General features: G+C 45.7%; 2 protein-coding genes across 5 annotated transcripts in view; one reads left to right on the forward strand and one right to left on the reverse strand.

Annotated features, from left to right (window-relative positions):
• The window catches only part of LOC128406444 (probable G-protein coupled receptor 34), a 228847-nt gene that overhangs the window by 11396 nt on the left and 196517 nt on the right, over positions 1-20934 (reverse strand). The gene's annotated exons all lie outside the window — the stretch shown is intronic.
• Positions 8126-9647, forward strand: LOC128406443 (RNA binding protein fox-1 homolog 2-like). The gene has a single exon (XM_053373851.1). The coding sequence runs from the start codon at positions 8266-8268 to the stop codon at positions 9295-9297; it is 1032 nt and encodes a 343-aa protein (XP_053229826.1). The 5' UTR covers positions 8126-8265; the 3' UTR covers positions 9298-9647.

Below are 20934 nucleotides of genomic sequence, written 5' to 3' on the forward strand. Positions count from 1 at the left end.
ATACTTTCTCTTTCTCTTTTCTAAAGCTCTTACTCACTTGCATATATTGGAACCAGTCTGTAAATATTTTTCCTGTTTCTTACCTCTTTTTCAATCTTACCAAATCTTACTTAAAGTCTAGGAGGTCTTTGTATGTTCCCTAGACTTTGTCCATATTTAGCCTTTTTACTGCCACTGCTTCCATAGGCAATACCCAGCCTGGGTCTTTCTTTCAGTGGATGTAGCCTACCTTGATTTCAGCAAGGCATTTGACAATGTGCCCCATGATATTCTTGTAAAGAAGCTGGTAAAATGCGGTCTTGACTATGCTACCACTCAGTGGATTTGTAACTGGCTGACTGACCGAACCCAAAGGGTGCTCATCAATGGTTCCTCTTCATCCTGGAGAAGAGTGACTAGTGGGGTGCCACAGAGTTCTGTCTTGGGCCCAGTCTTATTCAACATCTTTATCAACGATTTGGATGATGGACTCAAGGGCATCCTGATCAAATTTGCAGATGACACCAAACTGGGAGGGGTAGCTAACACCCCAGAGGACAGGATCACACTTCAAAACGACCTTGACAGATTAGAGAACTGGGCCAAAACAAACAAGATGAATTTTAACAGGGAGAAATGTAAAGTATTGCACTTGGGCAAAAAAAAATGAGAGGCACAAATACAAGATGGGTGACCCCTGGCTTGAGAGCACTACATGTGAAAAGGATCTAGGAGTCTTGGTTGACCACAAACTTGACATGAGCCAACAGTGTGACGCGGCAGCTTAAAAAGCCAATGCAATTCTGGGCTGCATCAATAGGAGTATAGCATCTAGATCAAGGGAAGTAATAGTGCCACTGTATTCTGCTCTGGTCAGACCTCACCTGGAGTACTGTGTCCAGTTCTGGGCACCACAGTTCAGGAAGGACACTGACAAACTGGAACGTGTCCAGAGGAGGGCAACCAAAATGGTCAAAGGCCTGGAAACGATGCCTTATGAGGAACGGCTAAGGGAGCTGGGCATGTTTAGCCTGGAGAAGAGGAGGTTAAGGGGTGATATGATAGCCATGTTCAAATATATAAAAGGATGTCACATAGAGGAGGGAGAAAGGTTGTTTTCTGCTGCTCCAGAGAAGCGGACACGGAGCAATGGTTCCAAACTACAAGAAAGAAGATTCCACCTAAACATTAGGAAGAACTTCCTGACAGTAAGAGCTGTTCGACAGTGGAATTTGCTGCCAAGGAGTGTGGTGGAGTCTCCTTCTTTGGAGGTCTTTAAGCAGAGGCTTGACAACCATATGTCAGGAGTGCTCTGATGGTGTTTCCTGCTTGGCAGGGGGTTGGACTCGATGGCCCTTGTGGTCTCTTCCAACTCTATGATTCTGTGATTCTAAAAGGTCCTTATATCTTGCCCAAATATTGTATAGACTTTTTCTTTTTAAAATAATAATATATTATTTATTTTTTTCAGATTTTGAAATTTACGAACAATTATCAAACAACCAACATAGAAAGAGAATTCTGAAGAATCTTCTGGACTTTGCTCTTCCCCTTTGTGGGTCCTTATATTAACCTTTTCCTCCTGCATATTGTCTATTAATCCAAATCTATTAAATTTCCATTCTAACCAAAATTCAACATTAAACTACAAGTGTTATTCCAATTCTACTAATAATTTTAATTATTTACAGTGGTTTTTAAGATAATTTATATATTTTCCCCGTTCCTTACTAAAATTTTAGTCTTCCTGATTTCTGATTATTCCAGCCATTTTTGCCATTTCAGCATAATCCATCAACTTAATCTGCCATTTTTCTTCAACCTTTCCTAATCACATGGTTGAAAAAAAATATTGTGGGCTTTGGTGTTATAATATAGATAACCATGCCCTCCATACACCAGATCAAACTCTTCTAGATCCAAAATGCCTTCATCCTTCACACTTCCTCATAGTACATTTTTTTGCATCTATTAATATTTTAAATGTAAAATCAAGCCTGTCATTTCCAGTGAAAGATCAATGGAGCCAGAGTTCACCAGGCATGGGTAGACCTCTGGGAACAAGCTGTGAAACCATTCGTTTATCACGTTCTTGACGTTGATGTCTGAGCTCAGGATGCACAATGAGATGTCCACAAAAATATCCCCCACAGATATAAAAGGAGTTGGTGTAGTTTCTTGCATGCTGCTCTATAATTTCAAAGGCTTCTGGAAAAATTAAAGAAAGAAGTAGGGGTTGGTAAACCATGTTTCCAGAAAGCAGAAACAGGGGGGAGAGAATCAGGGTCTTCTTCTAAGAGGTGTGTCTTCGACTATGAAATCGACAGCAGATCGAAAGCAACCTCGAAGAAGTGTGTAATTCTCCCAAATGAGAAACATTTCAACACTACCCAGCCCACCCAAATATCTTCTCTCCCTAGACAGAAGCAAAATCAGACCATTACTGAACCTTGTTTGGGGGATAGGCGACCCTTCCTTCTCCAGTGAACATTTAATATATGCCAGTATGCTCCAACACAAATGACGTAACAGCTATGTGGCTTGGCTTTGTCATTTCCGTTTTGGTTGACCACATTTTTTATAATGTTGCTGTTAAATATGCTGAATCTTCTCTAGTTAACATACATTTTTAAAAAAATTGTTGTTTTTATTCAACAGAAATGCTGTTATCTATCTAGGTTGATTTTATATAATCCTGACATAGTTACACTGCTAGAGCCAGATCATTCAAAAGCTGCCATCACCTCTTTCCTTTCATCAACATGCTGTCATGACCTTTGGTTTGTGGTCCACCTGCACCACTGTCTGGATAGATATAGCCTTACTACTGTTGTCTATGCTCTAGTAACCTGTAGGACAGATTACTGCAATGCTTTATACATAGGGCTGCCTCTGAAGACACTTCAGCTGGTGGAGAATTCGGTGGCCTGGTTGCTCACCAGGACAAGACAGTTTGAGCATATTACATTGATCCTGGCCTGACAGCACTGGCTGCCAATTAGCTTCTGGGCCCAATTCAAAGTGCTGGTTTTGACCTGTAAGGCCTTAATTGGCTCAGGGCCGCAATACTTCAAGGACTGCCTCTTTCCATATAAATCTACCTTGACCCTGCGATAAGCTTCTGAGGCCCTTCTTTGTGTGTCTCCTCCTCAAGAGGTCTGGAGGGTGGCAACACAATAAAGGGCCTTTTCTGAAGTGGCTCCCCATTTGTGGAATGCTCTCCACGATCTTTCCCCAACCCATCCTGCCCAAACCCCACACTTTCCCCTAACCTGACCCACCCAAACTGCAAGACCTTTACCCACCCCACCCCAACTCTGTGATGCTTCTCCCACCCACCCTACCTGAACTCCACGCTCCTTCCCCAACTCACCCTGCCCAATCTCCACAATCTTTATCCCACGCACCCTGCCTGAGCTCTGTCCTCTTTCTCACCCTACTTGCCCAATCTTCATGCCACAGTTGCCCCCGCCCGCCCCCTTGCCTTTGCCAGCTGTCTTTCCTCCACCACTGTGGCAGCAGTGGCTAGACTTCAGCCATATGTCTTCTTGCAGCCTACTCGGAGTTGCTGCAGCTGCAGGAAGTGGTGCACCCACTTTGGAAGTGTGCTTCAAAGAAGTGCTGAGCCCATTTCTGGGAGCATGGCAGAGGCCATGACAGTGGGGGAAAAGGCCATGGAGGAGGTGGCAGTGGTGGCAGAGCAGGACATCCAGAATTTCAAACAGAAGGGCTTCTGTGAACCCAGGATGTCCCGGCCAGTGGGACACTTGGGTGGTGTGGAAGCTCTGAAAATCTGCACCAATGCTCATATATAAGAGTAGATCTCTGTTGCATTCTGCTTGTGGCACTGAAGCTTCCAGCTGAAGCTTCCTGTAGAGGAAAGCTGCAGTGTAGCAAGGGACAGCAACTAAGGGATAGGTAGATGCTGGAGATGACAAGGAACAAAGGGGCTCATGGAACAGCTTCACAGGGCTTAAGGACATGAGATCTGTAAGGTGAAGATGGCAAGGTAAAATGTTCATGCAGGCTTTCCTGGAAAGGCCAATCCAGTTAACTAGGTGTATTAAGCTGATTTGTGATACAGTGCAGAGAGAAGAAATATCATGGTGCAGCAGCACAACTGGACACCTTCATCTGTTCCAGCTGCAACAAAGCATGTCTCTCTCATATTGGTCTCTGCAGCCATACCAGGTGCTGCAATTTATCCAACAGTTCAAGTTTGTCCCCAAAGGCCCCCTCCACCATTGTCTCCTGAGAAAGACAGATGCCAGCAGATGTGTTTTGTACTTGTTTCTGAATGTAATTGTATTGTCCACTTTATGCTCTTCACCCACGTGCTGCTGCTTATTATTATTATTAGTAGTAGTAGTAGTAGTAGTAGTAGTAGTAGTAATGTTGGAGGTATAGACATTTTTGCAAATAAATAAAACTAAGTCTTCAACTGGGAAAAGGTGACAGGAAGCAATGGCTGATGACTGAAAATGATAAAGACATAGAGATTTTCATCAAGGTCATGGGAAACTATAGCCTACAGAGCCACAAACCAGTTTGGCTCCAAGAGACTTTCAACTTGCAGCACAGAAATATGCTCTGATCTCCCAAGTCCTGTTCACAGCATTGGGTGAATTATGTGTTAAACTTGAGCACATTCATGGCAGGAACCATCTCTTCTTTATCTGGATTCAGCAAAACACATCCACCACTGAACAACCGTGTGGTTCTTTGATCTTGTGGTGTTCTGCTTTGTCACACTTCCCTTTGCAAGAGCTGCCAGAAGTGGACTTGGGGCTTCCATAGGCATCTTTTGAGCAAGTCTTGGCTCCTGGGGGCAGCCTTCACTCTGGGGAAATGAAACAAGATGCTCTGCACCTCAGCCTCTCCACACATGAAGAATTGGACCATCACCACAAAGCTTGCGAGGCAAGCCACTATTGGTAGTCCAAAGTTGCTGTTGCACCTCAGTGCCTTGCATCTGCTTGGGGCTGTCAGTTTCTTGGATTTGCATAAATTCACCCTGCCTGCGCAAAAAGCACTGGAAACCGAAGAGGCTGAAAGCATCCAAGATGATTCTCAACATCGCACCTTGCCAGAGTTCTACATCACTTTCATGTCGCAGCAGGAGATGTTTCACCCTGCTGTTCCCAGATTGGACTGTTCTAGTTCTTGCTCAGGGGAAGTTGGTGTGTAGACCATATCTCAAAGCCAGTGGTAAAGATGAACGGCAGTGGCCACAGGAACACCTTAACATAGAAGACACAGACACCTCCTAGTGGAAATTTAGCTCCAGGTTTAGCTCCTTCAAATTGCAGCCTACTCTCCCATGTCATACACGAAAGCAACATAGTCCCTTGCACATTTCACTTTCAGCTGCAAGGCACATGGTTGGGAATGAGTTGTTCTTACTGAGTACCAGTCCAAATAACAGACTATATGGCCCAGTTTCAGCCCCAGGTTGGGATAAGTGCCATGTTCCCAGTAAAAGTACCCACAGGGAGCCTCAGTTTATATCCACCAGATAAAGGAGATCAGGATAGGCAAGGACTTGCTGTAGCCACCAGTTAATAAACCAGAATACTTGCAACTTGTCTAAAAGCCACAAACACACAGGCATTTGTGGGTGGTGTGGCAATGACATAGATCACTTGCAGAAACCAAGAACAAGGTGTGAACAGGGCTGTCTTCTGAAGCAAAGATCAGGCACCCATGAGCAGAGGGCATTTTGTAGTGTAGGAAGATGACAACAAACACACAATGCAGACAGCTAAAATTTCCTCAAGGCAGACACCTAAAGGGTGCTAGATGAGAGTGATGCTCTATCAAGTTGCGATCAGATACCACATTAAATTCCATTAGGGACATATGAAGTTGGCTTATGGCAGCTCAGTCTATTTGCCCATCCAAGTCCCATAATGTCTATTTTGGCTGGCAGCAGTTCTCCAGCGTCTTACTGATCAAGACTGTTACAGAAGCGGCATTCAAGTCCTGTTCACAGCATGTGGAAGATTGTGTGTCGGTTGGTTTTTTAAAAAAAACTGGAGCACGTCAGTAACAGGAATCATCTCTTCAGCATCTGGAGTCAGCAAAGCACCCCCCCCCCCCCACTGAACACTGGGGAGAGGTGATGACAGTATATTTATGCTTGTTCAGTTGCATTTGTTGAATCTGACTAATTATTAGTTTTGCAGATCCTCAAGTTGTTATATTATTCACATTTGGTTGTCTTGACTCTTCTTCATGGTGTGCTTGCTGGCAATTGGGTCATCACCATCAGCAATCCAGTGTTGCTGTTGCACCTCAGTGCCTTGCAGGCAGTAATAGAGAAGAAGCCAGGCACCTCCTTGGGTTAGATTTGAAATGAATCAACCACCAACCTCTGGATATCTTGTTAGGTGAATCAGCTACACCTGCCATTGCTATCTCAACAAGGAACAGAAACAGGAACTTTGTCAGTTAGTGGTAAGGAAGATCTGGTGAAACGAACACTGTGCTGCAATTGAAGTACTTCAGTCCTCAGTTAATTAGTCTTTGGATTTAGACCATTTAGCAGTTCCAAAAAGCCAGACCAAAATGGGATGGAAGAAAAAGAAACGGGGACTGTGCACTGCTGGCAGGAAAGCAGGGGACAGGAAAGGCACACCTAGAGGACCCCGGGGCTTGATGGGGGCAGAGAGTGGCCAAGTCTAGGGCTCAACAGTGAAGCTTCCTACTCATGGACCATCTTGCTCAGATTGTTTGCACTCACTTTTCAGCGTCTCTCCAGGGTTTCAGACAGGAATCTCTTCCAGCACTACCTGTAGAAGCCTCCTGGAGCTTTCTGAAGAGCAGGCCAATGCTCTACCACATTGATTCAACAGGTCAATTTCCTGAAGGGTGGGCCGAGGCGATAATCATCCCAATTTATAAAAAGGGCCCCACATCAGACCCAGTGTGATGGCCTGGGAATCCGATTCAGAGGCTGAACCGGAGGAATCCCAGCCTGCACAGGAGTCCCCGCCTCCAGGGCCGGCTGAACTGGGGCAGGGCCTTGATTCTGAAGCACCCACACCTGTGCTGGATCCTCAGGAGCAGGCACCAGGTGAATCCACTCTGGCTCCGGAGGTGGTTGAGGACATAGTGCCTACAGGTGTGCCTCTCCCAGCCCTGTCAAGGGAAGGTGAGTCTCCCCCTGGGTCCATTTACCCTCCAGCCTCTCCTGAGCTGCAGAGGCTCAGGGCAGGGAGGCGGATGGAACTGGTTTCTCCCAGGAGGAGTGCTCGCCTTAAGGCCAGGAGAGGCGGGTCTCCTGGGGGCCGGGACCGCCCCTGGCCTCAGAGAAGATAAAGGCCAGTCCCAGGTTGTGGGAGCAACGTCGTTGAAGAGCTGTTTCGGCCAGCACCCAGTCCTATTCCTCCAGAGTTCCTGTCCTTGCACTGCTCCTCGCTTTGGACCCCGCTTTGCCCGTGGAGGACTGTCTGCCGACCCTCGACCCAGGTCCTGGACCTCGCCCCGCGGTAACCGCCCCCTGGGACCAGCACACCCGGTAAGTTACAGACCTATTAGTCTTTCACCTATACCTAGAAAATTATATGAAAAACACCTCTATATCAAATTAACCAGTTGGATGTACGCTGAGGCTGTCTTGGCGGAGAAAAAAGCTGGATTTAGGCAAGGCAGATCTACTATAGATCACTGTTTTGTCTTAGCATATCTTATTGACAAATACGCCAAGAAAACCTGTGGGGTCTTATATGCAGCCTTCATTGATTTGATTCAATTTCACGAGTAAGACTCTGGGCCAAATTGAATACATCCAGTATAGATAAAAGATTATTATTTTTGACTAATGGCCTATATAAAGATACTGTGTTGTACCTAAGATCCTCCACAAATGGCCAACTCGTAGGCCCAGTACCAGCCACCAAGGGGGTTAAGCAAGGCTGCATTTTAGCCCCAGCTTTATTTAACCTATATACCAATGACATGGTTCAAAGCCAAACATCTCCAGAGTTCCATGCTCCTAAATTGGCCACAAAACCAATCTCAGTGCTCTTATATGCTGATGAGGGAGCTGCGGAGAGGGTGGGCGGGGGAGAGACAGCCAGAGAGGAAGAGAAAAGAAAGGAAGAAACACGAGAGAAGAAAGGGAGGAGAACTAGGATCAAGGGGAACCCCCCCCCCGCTCCCTCTGGGTCACCATTCGGAGACGGGGCACAAAGCAAATAGGCAAAGGGTTCTGCCACAGCCCCACCTGGCGGAAGGGTCTTTCTTTCCCCTTTCTCCAACACCTCCCTCCCCCCGTTTTGGTTTATGGAGAAAAAGAAAATGGTCACTCAGGGTAACCAGGAACCGACAGCCACTCCTGACACAATGGTCCAGCCATTCACAACAATCCCATTCCCACCTCCTCCACAGAATGGGATCCCCACAGAATATGGCGTACCCCACACTCAGGACTATGCAGGCCAGACCAGCGAGCACAATCTGACAATCTACGGGAGTACACAGGCGCACGGAGAACAGAACACGAACACAGCCACCACACAGAATGGATCTCTTATGCAAACAGAAGGAGGGGCACAGACGGATGGCCAGCCGTCACAGAAACAAAGCAACGAGAGTACCGAGAGCAAATCTACTCCAAAACGGCTGCATGTCTCCAACATTCCCTTCCGCTTTCGGGATCCTGATCTCAGGCAGATGTTTGGGCATTTTGGCAAAATCCTTGATGTAGAGATAATCTTTAATGAACGTGGCTCCAAGGGATTCGGGTTCGTAACTTTCAAGAATAGTGCTGATGCAGACAGGGCCAGGGAGAAATTACACGGCACCGTGGTAGAGGGCCGTAAAATCGAGGTTAATAATGCCACCGCCCGTGTGATGACTAATAAGAAGATGGTCACACCGTATGCAAACGGTTGGAAGCTGAGCCCTGTGTTTGGAGCAGTGTATGGCCCTGAATTATATGCAGTTCCAGGCTTCCCTTACCCAACTGCAGCCACCACAGCAGCCGCATTCAGGGGAGCTCATCTGAGGGGCCGAGGGTGGACAGTGTATGGTGCAGTGAGAGCAGTACCTCCAACAGCCACCCCAGCTTACCCAGGTGTGGTTTACCAGGACGGATTTTACGGTGCTGACCTCTATGGCGGATATGTAGCCTACAGATATGCACAGCCTGCTACTGCAACGGCAGCCACTGCTGCTGCAGCGGCTTACAGCGATGATTATGGCAGGGTGTACCCAGCAGACCCTTACCACGCCCTTGCCCCTGCCGCTAGCTATGGAGTTGGCGCTGTGGCAAGTTTATACCGAGGTGGCTACAGCCGATTCGCCCCTTACTGAAGTGACATGAGGCCCCTGCAAGTGGGACAGCCCCCCCCCCCCAGTTCATGAGGCTTGCCTATTGCAATATTTACTAGTAGAGGAACTCTATAGCAAGAGGAGGAGGAAAACAAAAGAAAAAAAACGAGAAATACTTTTTTATACCTCACTATGTTCTTTGAATATGTATTTTTCCTTTAAATTTCTGCCTTTAATTCTTTTGTTCCAAAGATTGTGCATTTTGGGGGGGGGGTTGGTTTGGTTTTTTAAAAAACTGTGGTAAACATAATGCATTTCCATGTGTGTATATGCGTAGCTTATCCTACCAATCATAAAAAGAAATGAATAGTGCTAAGGAGCACCATTAGGAACCAGTATCATGGAACTAAATCAGGAACATGCAGCCATTTTATTTTACCTGTATCTGGTGCCTGAGGCCTGCGATACACAAGGAATAGCCCCCTCTGCCTGCAAAGGGCAGTGCTGATTGGCTGCAGCTGGAACCTGCATGCTGTTTGGAAACGCAAAATGTTCCCTTTTTATCATCACCTGACAAACACGGGCTTAGGACAGTTCTAGAAGTGTCAAGATTTTAGAGTTTTCAAGACAAGACTCCTCAAAACTGCCCAAAGACTTCATCTGTTAATGGTTTTAGGGGGACAAGACTTGAAATACATTTATGATCTTGCTGCTTCTATACATAAGGCCTTTAGTGATTAACGTCCACTACCAAGGCTGTCCTTAGTTTCTTTCACTTGCTGTGGTCTTCCTCTCTTCCTGTCCTTTCTCTCTTTTCTTTTCTGGAGGAGCAGCAGATGTGGGACAACAACTGCAGAACTTGAAGCCATGGTGGAGAGTTACATCTCCAATAACAAGGAATCTGATGGCCATGTCGTGCACACCCTGAACTTATAGAAGAATGATTGGGGGGGGGGGGAAGCTTGCACCAGTGCCACTCTGAGCTAATCAGTCACCCAGTTTCCAAAATCCTTCTTCTTTTCACCCTAAGATACTTAGCTTTGCTGCAAGTATGCCACCAAAAAGAATGCATGAAGAGAATATGGCCTGGATAATGAACCTAGAAAAGCAGCAGAGGCAGTGGGAACGATATTTTGTGTTGCAAAACTATACTTGAAGTAATCCTTGTGTAGCTTCAGCGTCTGGGGACAAGCAGAAATATATTTCATGATGCGGTCCTCCTATCCCGAACAAAAATAGGCCTAAAAAGGTTGATAGGAGAATTCTCAGCATACTGCAGGAGAGAACAGCTGGTGGTAAACTATAATCTATGCCCAGGGGCCTTGTTGTTCTTTAGCTATGCGATCAAATTCTCTACCTCCACTGTGGTTACAGGTGGCCAGTGATGTGAACCCTCTGGTTGAATGCTTGGCTTGTTAAACTGAGCTTCCTTGTCATAATACAATGATTGAAAGTATCAGATCCATTCTTGGAGTTCAACAGTACAAATGAGTACGTTACACTCCTGGTCCAGTAGGCCAGATATGGTACACCAAAAGCGACACTTGATCTTAGCCCAAAGGCTGAGAAGCGATGCTGATGACCTAGTACTTGTATCTAGAACCCAGGTGGGCCTGAGCCGGCTGCTTGCAAAATTAAGTTTATATTGCACGAGGAATGCTTTATCTATAAACTACGATAAGACGCAGCTCATTGTATTTGGGAAGCGTTCTAAAAAGCATGTTTGGCACCTGGATGAACACATCATAAACCAAGTAAATACGTTTTAATATCTGGGATTGATTTATTCAGAAACGGCATCCTGGAATACACAGCTATCCAATATTAAATTGCAAGCCTTTAAATCAGCAAAAGCTATTCTGACATTCGCTGCCTGTAAAGGTGGAAATCTGGTCAACCCAGCTCTATCTGTGTATAAAGCAAAAACAATGGCCCAGATTTTATATGGTGCAGAGGTTTGGGGTACCTCAAAGGTCTCCGGTCTGGAACCCCCACAGAATTATTTTTTAAGAGTTCTTTTAGGTTTACCCAAAGACGTGCAATCTGCCATGGTCAGGTTGGAAACTCGCATGTTGAACATAGAGAGCCAAATAGATAAAAGAATTCTCTGTTACTGGTTTAGAGTTCAACAGTTGGACAACACTAGGCTACCAAAAAAATGCATGATTGAGCTTTCAAATGGATTACCCCTTAAAAACTGGGTACATCATGCTGCCCAACTGATGGGCAAATATGACCTCTCAGTGACTGAGATTAAAGAACTCTCCTTATATTCACAGAAAAAATATTTTTAAACGAACCATAAGGGCAGTGGCAACTAAAAACGATCTAAACTCTATGTGCACATCTACATGCGCCCCATTGTATTTTAAACTTAGAGAGGTCAATGAACACATATCTTATTTTAATGAATTGACTTTTGCAAAGCTTCGAAAAACTTTTACAGAGCTACAACTAAATACAATAAGCTCTGCTTATAGAGATGGGAGACACAGAGGCATACCAAAAAACGAACGTGTTTGCATTAGGGGATGTTCTGAAGTAGAGGACCTTATGCATTATATCTTGCACTGTTCGTTATATAATGATGCAAGAAAAAGATTTTTGGTACCTATAATGACAGGGTCCCCTGGCCAGAACCCCCTTGACATGATGCTATATCTCCTTGCAGACACAGATAAGTATGTGACTGTTGGGATTCGCAGGATGATGAGTAAGTCTGCAGGCTTCAACAGGCAATACTCTGTGAAGTGCTGGGTCAGAGTGACTCAGCAGGAATGTGATTGGCTATCACCTGTTTTAAAAGGAAAGCCTGTTCAACAGTAAGTGTGGTTGTGGTGGTTGTGCTGTGGTGTGGTGGTGCTGTGGTGGAGAGTATTCGTTTGTCTTAAGGAGCAGGTACTCTGTATGGACTATTTTTGTAAATACTTGTATATAGCTCACATTAAAAAGACTGCACTGAAAAGAAACCTGGGACTCTGAGCGTTTCGCTAAAAAGCGCCGTGAGGAATTCGCGACAGTGAATTTATTTCCTGATTTATAATTTGAGAATATTGGATCTGTAGTGCTTTAATTTCCTTTTGGATCTGTTGATTCTTTGGATTAGATCTCAAGTTCTTCTCTTTGTCTTTTAGTTGAGACAGAATATTGTCTTTTTTCTCATTCTGTATTTTTTTCTTAGTCATAATTTTGTTGTATGAGGAATCTTCTCATTACTGCTTTACTTGCATCCCAAACGACTCTTGTTCCCACTTCTGAATTCATATTTGTCTCAAAATAATCCTTTAGAGTCTTTGAGCTGTATTGACCAGTCCAGCACAGTGGGAGGCAGGGGGATAACCTTGTCTAGGGAGCTCTCATTCTGAACTCTCTTGCTCACTTCTTTTTGGGGGAAATTTTGCTTTGCTTTGCCTCCTTCGTGGCTCCATAGAGCTATGAGGCAAGGTTAGCGTGATTCCCAGGTCCTTACAGTTCTTCCTGGTAAGGACCATAATAGATATAGGGCATGGAGTAATTGAGTATCGGCAGTTCTCTGATGACGCGGGTGGCGCTGTGGGTAAAACCTCAGTGCCTAGGACTTGCCGATCGCATGGTCGGTGGTTCGAATCCCCGCGGCGGGGTGAGCTCCCGTCGTTCGGTCCCAGCTCCTGCCCACCTAGCAGTTCAAAAGCACCCTTAAGTGCAAGTAGATAAATAGGTACCGCTTTATAGCGGGAAGGTAAACAGCGTTCCGTGTGCTGCTCTGGTGCCGGTTCGTCAGAGCAGCTTCGTCACGCTGGCCACGTGACCCGGAAGTGTCTGTGGACAGCACTGGCTCCCGGCCTCTAGAGTGAGATGAGCGCACAACCCTAGAGTCTGTCAAGACTGGCCCGTACGGGCAGGGGTACCTTTACCTAGTTCTCTGATGACCCTCTGCTCCGGGGGAGTTTAACCTTGCCTTGGCTAATGCCAGAGTCCGGGTGCTAACACTTAAAGATACTCACTAGCGAAGGCAGGAATTTACGGTAGTTGCCACTGAAGTTTACTGATATCTCTGACAGACGATAAGATAATAGCTAATGCCAGATAAAAATTATTGAGCCAAACTTGCTTTCAGTTCCTCAGGTAATCAGCTAGTTCTAGTTTCTAATTGCGACAGAGGACTCGGCGTCTTTGCATAGAGAGTGTTTTAGTCTCGTTTGCTAGTAAGCCCCTATGCAATATTTATTACTGGAAGCAGGTTGTTGAGCCTCTCTCAAAATGAAGTTGTGAGCCTTGTGAGGCTATAGAAACTCATTAAAAGTTCCTCTCATTCGGGGGGGGGGGCTGGAAGAGAGTTCAGCTTTTCCTTTCCTGCAACTTCCTGCAGCCTCACGATGGAGGTTGTTAGTCTGATAAAATAGCAGGGTAGAACATAAATCGCAGCTTTGAGAAGAGCTCTAATAAAGCATTGAAAGGTAGAATGGGGAGGCAGATAAACTGGTGCCAAGAAATAGATTAGGAGCTTAAATCTTGCCTTCAATTAGGGAGTAGCCAGAGTCACCTTGTCTCCTCCATCTTGACCGGAACTGGAAGTCCGGCATTCAGAAGCCTATTTCCCCCCCCCCATCAAAAAAATTTGGCAATTAAGGCCACATGGGCAGATTTAGAGGTCTTCCCAGAGCCTCTCGAATCTACCTACCCTACTGCTCCAATTATTACACTGGGCAACAATTTTTTACTTTTTGAATGTTGTCTAGATTTCTACAACTGATTTAGGGTATTTTTGCACTGCTGAATCAGGAAATGGCATCTGTTTCTCTCCATCAGGTCAGGTTTACTGTAAACTGAATGGTGGGCATTGATAAAGGTAAGTACATGTAAATTGCATGTTGCTTCAGCATTTTTCAAACTTCAGGGCTTGAACTTTCGTTTCTTGGAACTCCTGGAATGCTCAGCAGCAGGGAGGTCTCTCTTCAGAGTCCAACAGTAGTCAGCCATCATGACTGCGTCCCAGCGACCCTGATACCTGGTCTCCATCTCTTTCATGTCCTGATGGAATCTCTCCCCCTGCTCGTCACTCATTGAACCCAGTTTTCAGGAAACCGATCCATATGTGAAAATAGGTAGTGCATCTTGATGCTCATGTTGCAGCCCAGGTTTCTGAAAGCAGTCAGCATGTTGTTGACAAGTTCTGCGTCGTTTCTGACCTTATTGTTGCCAAGAAAGTTCTTCACTGCCAGAACAAATGCCTTCCACGCTTCCAGTTCCACTTCGTTCATTGAGTTTCCGAACTCGGGATCTCTGATGAGCTGACGGATCTGAGGACCGTCAAAGATGCCAGCTTTCAACTTCTTCATGGTCAATCCTGGAAAAGCCTGGCACAAGTAAGTGAAGCAGTCACCATCCTTGTCCAGAGCCTTGGTGAACTGCTTGATTAAGCCGAGCTTGATGTGCATAGGTGGGAAGAGTATTCTGTCTCTGTCCACCGGAGGGTTGTTGGTGACGTTCCTTTTTTTGCAAGGCACCAATTCCTCCCGCACAGGCCAGTCCTTCTTTGTGTAATGCTGAGCACGGTCCCTACTATCCCACATGCACAGAAAACATGGGTACTTGGTGAAGCCAGACTGTTGTCCCAACAAAAAGTTCACCATCTTCAGGTCAACACATAGTTCATAGTTCTCCTTCAGTGTACTCGAGTGAGCCAGGGGTATAGAGGCAAACTGGTTGCCGTTGTGTAGCAGAACACATTTCAGTGATCACTTGCTGCTGTCAATGAACAGTCTTCAATCTTTGGGTTCGTACTGTGGCACTCCAAGCTTGAGCAGAAGCTGCGCAATATCTGCACAGTACACCAAGTCCTTCTCTTCCGAGAAAAAACGGAGGTACTCTTGATGCCTGTTGCGGAAGAAGCTGATGGGAGCACTGTCAGAGAGGAGGTTTTCCCCTTCAATCTGGATGCCAACAGTTCGGCAGAGTCCTTTAACAAGCTGAGGTCGCGAACTAGATCATTCAACTCCTTTTGGGAAAATGGATGTGGAGCATCATCTTCAAGAACCACTTCTTCTTCTTCATGTCCTTCAACACTGGAGGCATCTTCGTCACTAATGTCCAGAAGTTCCCCAAAGATAGGCACTGGAATTTCATCACAATGAGCTACAGGACGACGTGCTGATTGAAGATCAGGATACTTCATGGGGCGGCTGCCCCATTAATTTAGTTTTGATCCCCCAACTTTATGCTTTGCCGCACCAATTTATGGAAGATTTCGAGGTTTTATGACTTCAAACTGATCCCTTTTCAACATAATCACACAGAACTATCGGACCTGAATACTTCTTGTCATTAAAATAATCATTTCCAATCAAAACAATTATTCGACATGGGATTTTACCCCCACCAACTTCTTCTAAACTGCTCCACACAAGCGTACATGTGAACAAAAATGTAAAAAAAGACATGTGGCCATAGCTCAAAAACTTGACCTGATTGAGCAAAAACAATGTGATTTTTGGATTCAGTGCATCAGATTCATCCTAAATCAACTGAAAAAACGCAGACAACAAATTTGTTGTTGATTATAATTTACACTCAGAAAAATTCATTTCTGAAGGATACCATGCAGAAATGCAAAGGGCTACCGATGCAGGCACTGAACAAAGTGAGTGTCACTCTGGAGCCAGTAACAGAACACCCTTTTCTTTTTATAACCTGAAGAGTTTGAGAAGAAGAAGAAATGCAGGACATGCTGGACAGCCCTGGGAGATTCGACAGCATGCTCTACGTGCTGGGCCATGCAAAATTCACCTCAGGAAGATATTGGTGGGAGGTGGTGGTGGAAGAGGAGAAGGAGGAAAGGGAATGGGCCACCTGGGCCGTAGGGGCTGCAAAAGAGTCTGTCAGGCGCAAAGGCTTTGTCAGCATGCTTCCTTCTGTGGGGATCTGGGCCATTGGGAAGGCCAAGGATGAGTCAGCCTCATCTGATCCCTTCTGGGCTTCAACCCACCCTGAGCGGACCCCTTTGAGCTTGACTTATGAGCCCAGGAAGATCCGGGTGTCCCTAGACTATGATGAGGGTCGTGTGGAATTCTGTGATGCCCACACTAATGGTTTGATCTTCAATTTCCAACAAGCCTCATTCTCTGGGGAGAAGGTTCAGCCCTTTTCCCATGCTTGGTGGGGAGTTGGTCTGAAGTGTTGATTCCTGGGGACGATCCTCACCTCTCCCAGCTCTGTCACCCCCACCCCAGATTGAGAGGAGGTGGCAGCCTAGCATTTTCTCTGCAGTGTTATGAGTTTGAGGTTGCAGAGATCCTAAATTTCTGGATCCAGCAAATGTTAGAATTTAATCTGTGTGTGGTGTGTTAGAACTGGATGCCAGACAGTAGGCTTAGCAAGCATTAAAATACAAGCCAGGCCAGCTTCCCCATGTCGGGAAAGTGCCTGGGAGACAAGCCATGGCTCCCACACCATTATGTTTCAACTTTATTTTTTACCTTTATTCTGTGCAACTGAAAAACTTTAAAATGTTATTAATAAAAGAACTACATGGTGGAAGGAAGAAAAGAAGGAAGGAATGGGCCATTAAGAAAAGTCAAGGAGAATGGGTTTCTGGACCAGATAGCTGTTGGGTGGGGCCCTTCCTGCAGTTCTGAGTTAGTTCAGAAAACAAAGCAAAGTTTGAAAGGAGAGTCTTTACAATGGGTGACCTAGGGGGAAGAAGTTGCAGTCTGGTAAAGGCGGCAAGCTGGGGAGAGGGTCAGAGCACGATGGTTGATGTTATTTTGAATCCTAAACTGCAGCTATGGAAGAGTTTGTTTTTTGAAAAATAAGGAAATAAAAAACCCTTTAAAAAAAAGAAGAGGAAGAGGGGGAAACAACCAGGTGTACAATGGAAATTGAATAATATTGTATAAAAAGGATAATATAAGAGCATTTGCCTGGAAGACTTTGAAATTGAGGTAAAATAATGTAAGCAGAATTAAAGGTAAAGGGCAAAGGTACCCCTGCCCGCACGGGCCAGTCTTGACAGACTCTGGGGTTGTGCGCCCATCTCACTTAAGAGGCCAGGGGCCAGCGCTGTCCGGAGACACTTCCGGGTCACGTGGCCAGCGTGACGAAGCTGCATCTGGCGAGCCAGCGCAGCACACGGAAACGCCGTTTACCTTCCCGCCAGTAAGCGGTCCCTATTTATCTACTTGCACCTGGGGGTGCTTTCGAACTGCTAGGTTGGCAGGCGCTGGGACCAAGCAACAGGAGCGCACCTCGCCGCGGGGATTCAAACCGCCGACCTTTCGATCGGCAAGCCCTAGGCTTAAAGAACCAGAAGGGGAAGTTGAGGGGAGTCTTTGGGTGGGGGGAGAACTGGATTTTATTTCATCCTTTTCTCTTCTTATGTTTAAGATGATTATGCTGATTTTAACATTGTATAAGTGTAAAACCCAATTAAAAAAAAATTAAAGAGGAAGAGGAAGAGGAGGAATACTACCACTCAACTTTATGATCAGTGAAAATATTTGCTACTGCAAAGGTAGCATTTCTGATTTTAAAATATATACATGGGGCTTTTTTGCAAAGAGAAGCATTTTCTGCGTGCACACAATAGAGAATCAACCAGAATGCCAAGCAAGGGGCAGTATCGATCGATCTCTCTCGAGGTTGCTTGCTTGCTTCTCCCGCCTTAAGGAAGGAAATCTTGCCCTTCTGCGAATCCCTGCTGGTTTCTCCTCCTTCATGGCCATGAAAGGAATCAGCCCCGTCAGATCAGTCAGGATCTGCTAGGAAGCAAGCTGCGTGCTGCCTCTCTGATCAGAGCCTCACCATCACCCAGGGAACAAACAACAGAATGAAGCCCCTCGGCCAGTGACTCCTGCTGCACAGGCCTTCAATAAAATGTGATGAGTCTTGCCAAAACAAAAAAACCAGAGCCCGGCTCAGGAGGAGCCCAAGAACCTCCTTTACGACATGAATGACTGCTACTCCAAGCTGCGCGAGCTGGTGCCGAGGATCCCGCAAGGCACCAAAGTCAGCCAAGTGGAAATCTTCCAGCACGTCATCGACTATATCTTTGACCTGCAGATCGTGCTAGAGGAACAGGCGAAGAAGGGGCAAGATCCGCCCTTAGCCAAGACTTCCCTACTCTCTTTAAAAGCTGCAGAACGGGCATCCGAACTGTGAAATCGCACACTTCCAACATTCCCACAGCTTGTGACAAATGTGGACTGATCTGCCGTTTGCTCAGAAAAAAGGGCAGCAAAGAATACCTTTGCAGATATGCAGATTGTATATTTTGGATTATAGTTTTTTAAACATCATTTTCTTGGGGGGAAGGGGACTTTCAAGAACAGGAAAACTGATGTGAAATAGCTGAAAAGCCAGCTTCTTCCCGCTGCGCTCATTGACCGTGTTCAGTGTGATGAGTGTGGTTGCTTGCATCCCCTAGTCCACCTGTCAGTGACCATCTATTTTAGAATATACAAGGGATTGCAAGAAAGAGGTGCAGAATTGAAATATGAGCCACCTGCCCATCTCACCAAATGTCAGCAAGAGCCTTCATATTCTGTATATTCTGTAAATTTTGTAATTCTCTAAATAAAGTACACCAAGCAGTAAAAAAAAAAAAAGATATATACAAGGGAGTTATCCATGCAATCCAGAAATCTGACAAAGGCCACCCATTTAGGGCTTACTTGGATAAAGACCTTACTGTGTGTAGTGGAGCTTGTCCAAAAATACACTCTTATGCTGCTTGGCCCCTTCATATATATATATATATATTTGACAGGCTGGCTCCAATACTTCCAACTGAATGAAAGACAAGAAAAAAAGGGTTTGCTGGAGAAATATCAAAACTAAAGGAAAATCTAACCTAGCCTAAAGGAAAATATCTATCTAAGATGTATAATCTCCTCCACAATTCACACCCTGCCATCAAAGAACTTTTGTCTCACTTAAAGTGCTCAACCTCTTCTGAGGATGCACACCTCAGAACACAGAGACAGGCCACATAAGAAGCCAGTGACTTCTGTCTTACAGGTAGATTTTTCAGATGACCCAGACCTTTTCTCTAAAGGCAAGGGGGGGGAGAGGAAGAACCACTGGAATATTGAGATGAAGAGGAGGAGGAAGAAGAGGAATATGACAAGATTGGTAACCACAGAATGCTTTCCATTATTGAAGTTACAAGAGATGCATTCTGACAGAATGAAAAGCCAAATAAATGTTTGGAGCACGGAATGAATTTTGGTTACTGGTCAAGTGTTATATCTCATCAAAGAATTCACACATTGCTGCTGCTGCCATTGCGAGTTTTGGGGAAGGCCGCTCCCTCCTGCAGGCCAATTCCATCGGGCATAGGGGGCGGAGCCCACACTCACCACCACAGCTTTAAGAGGCTCCAGCGAGGCCTCAGGACACTGCTGCTGCTGCAGCAAATGTCAAAAATGATTTTACATATTTTAAAATGTTTTAAAAGCATTTTTACATTGTTGCACTGTGAACGGTGGTTTTTATTTATATATTTTAATGTTTTTTTAATTTTGTTTGGATAAATGTTGAGCTGGGGTGGGGATTAGTTTTATTTTAGTACAATTGTTTTTGGCTTTGTTTTTACTTTTACTATTTTGTTAGGCTATTGTATAGTTTGTATTTTGCTTTTTAAGGGGAAAGGGTCAGGGCTGCCTGGGAATGGGCCTCAGCCAACAGAATGGCTGGGGCAGGTTCCACAGGGGCAGAAGCACCGGGACACCCGATCTCAGTGATCACGGGCAGGAGGAAGAGCTACGCTAAGACCAGACCATCTCATTACCGAGAAGGTAGGTTTAGTCATTGTCTGAGGACTATCCCTCCCTCTGGGTCTGGTCTTGACCAGAAGGATATTGGAATCAGCAAGGGAAACCCACATGACCTGAAAGTGTTGCTGTGCAATGCCAGGTCAATGATGAATAAGACCACTGCCATCCACGACCTGATTGTGGATGGAGGACTTGACCTGGCATGTGTAACAGAGACTTGGTTGGATGAAACAGATGGGCCTATCTTAGCTGCTGCTTGTCCACCAGGTTTCTCTTACACACAGCAACCCAGGTCATGTGGGCGGGGAGGGGGGGTTGCAGTGATTTTTAGGAAGTCATTAGTTTGCACCAGGCGTCCTATTGGGAAGACCCAGTGCTCTGAGTGCATGTTCTGGAAGCTGGGCAATAGGGGCAGTACAGGATTCCTTTTGGTGTACCGACCTCCCCGCTGCACCAAGGATTCCCTGCCTGAGCTGCTTCAGGTCATGGCAGATGTTCTCCTGGAGACACCTAGCTTGGTTGTCCTAGGCGATTTTAACATCCATGCCGACACGACCTTACAAGGGGCCGCTCGGGACTTTGTGGAAAGCATGGCCTCCATGCGGCTGTCCCTGAATAAGTTTGGCCCAACTCATAGCCGCGGACATGCCTTAGACCTGGTGTTGACCTCTATGGATGTTGGTGATCTGACATTAAGTAAAAGTGAAACAAAAGAAGTGCCATGGTCAGATCACTTCCAGGTGCAAATGGACTTCTCCATGACCCTTTCCCTCTGCAGGGAGGTGGGACCAATTCGGATGGTCCACCCCTGCCACTTAATGGATCCAAGTGGTTTCCAGAGTGTGGTAGGGGATGTTTTATCCCATGTTGATGGCCTTTCAGCTGATTCCCTAGTTGGAATACGGAATTAACCAGGGCTATTGACTGT

The sequence above is a fragment of the Podarcis raffonei genome, chromosome Z (assembly GCF_027172205.1).
Source record: "Podarcis raffonei isolate rPodRaf1 chromosome Z, rPodRaf1.pri, whole genome shotgun sequence".
Classification (NCBI taxonomy): Eukaryota; Metazoa; Chordata; class Lepidosauria; order Squamata; family Lacertidae; genus Podarcis; species Podarcis raffonei.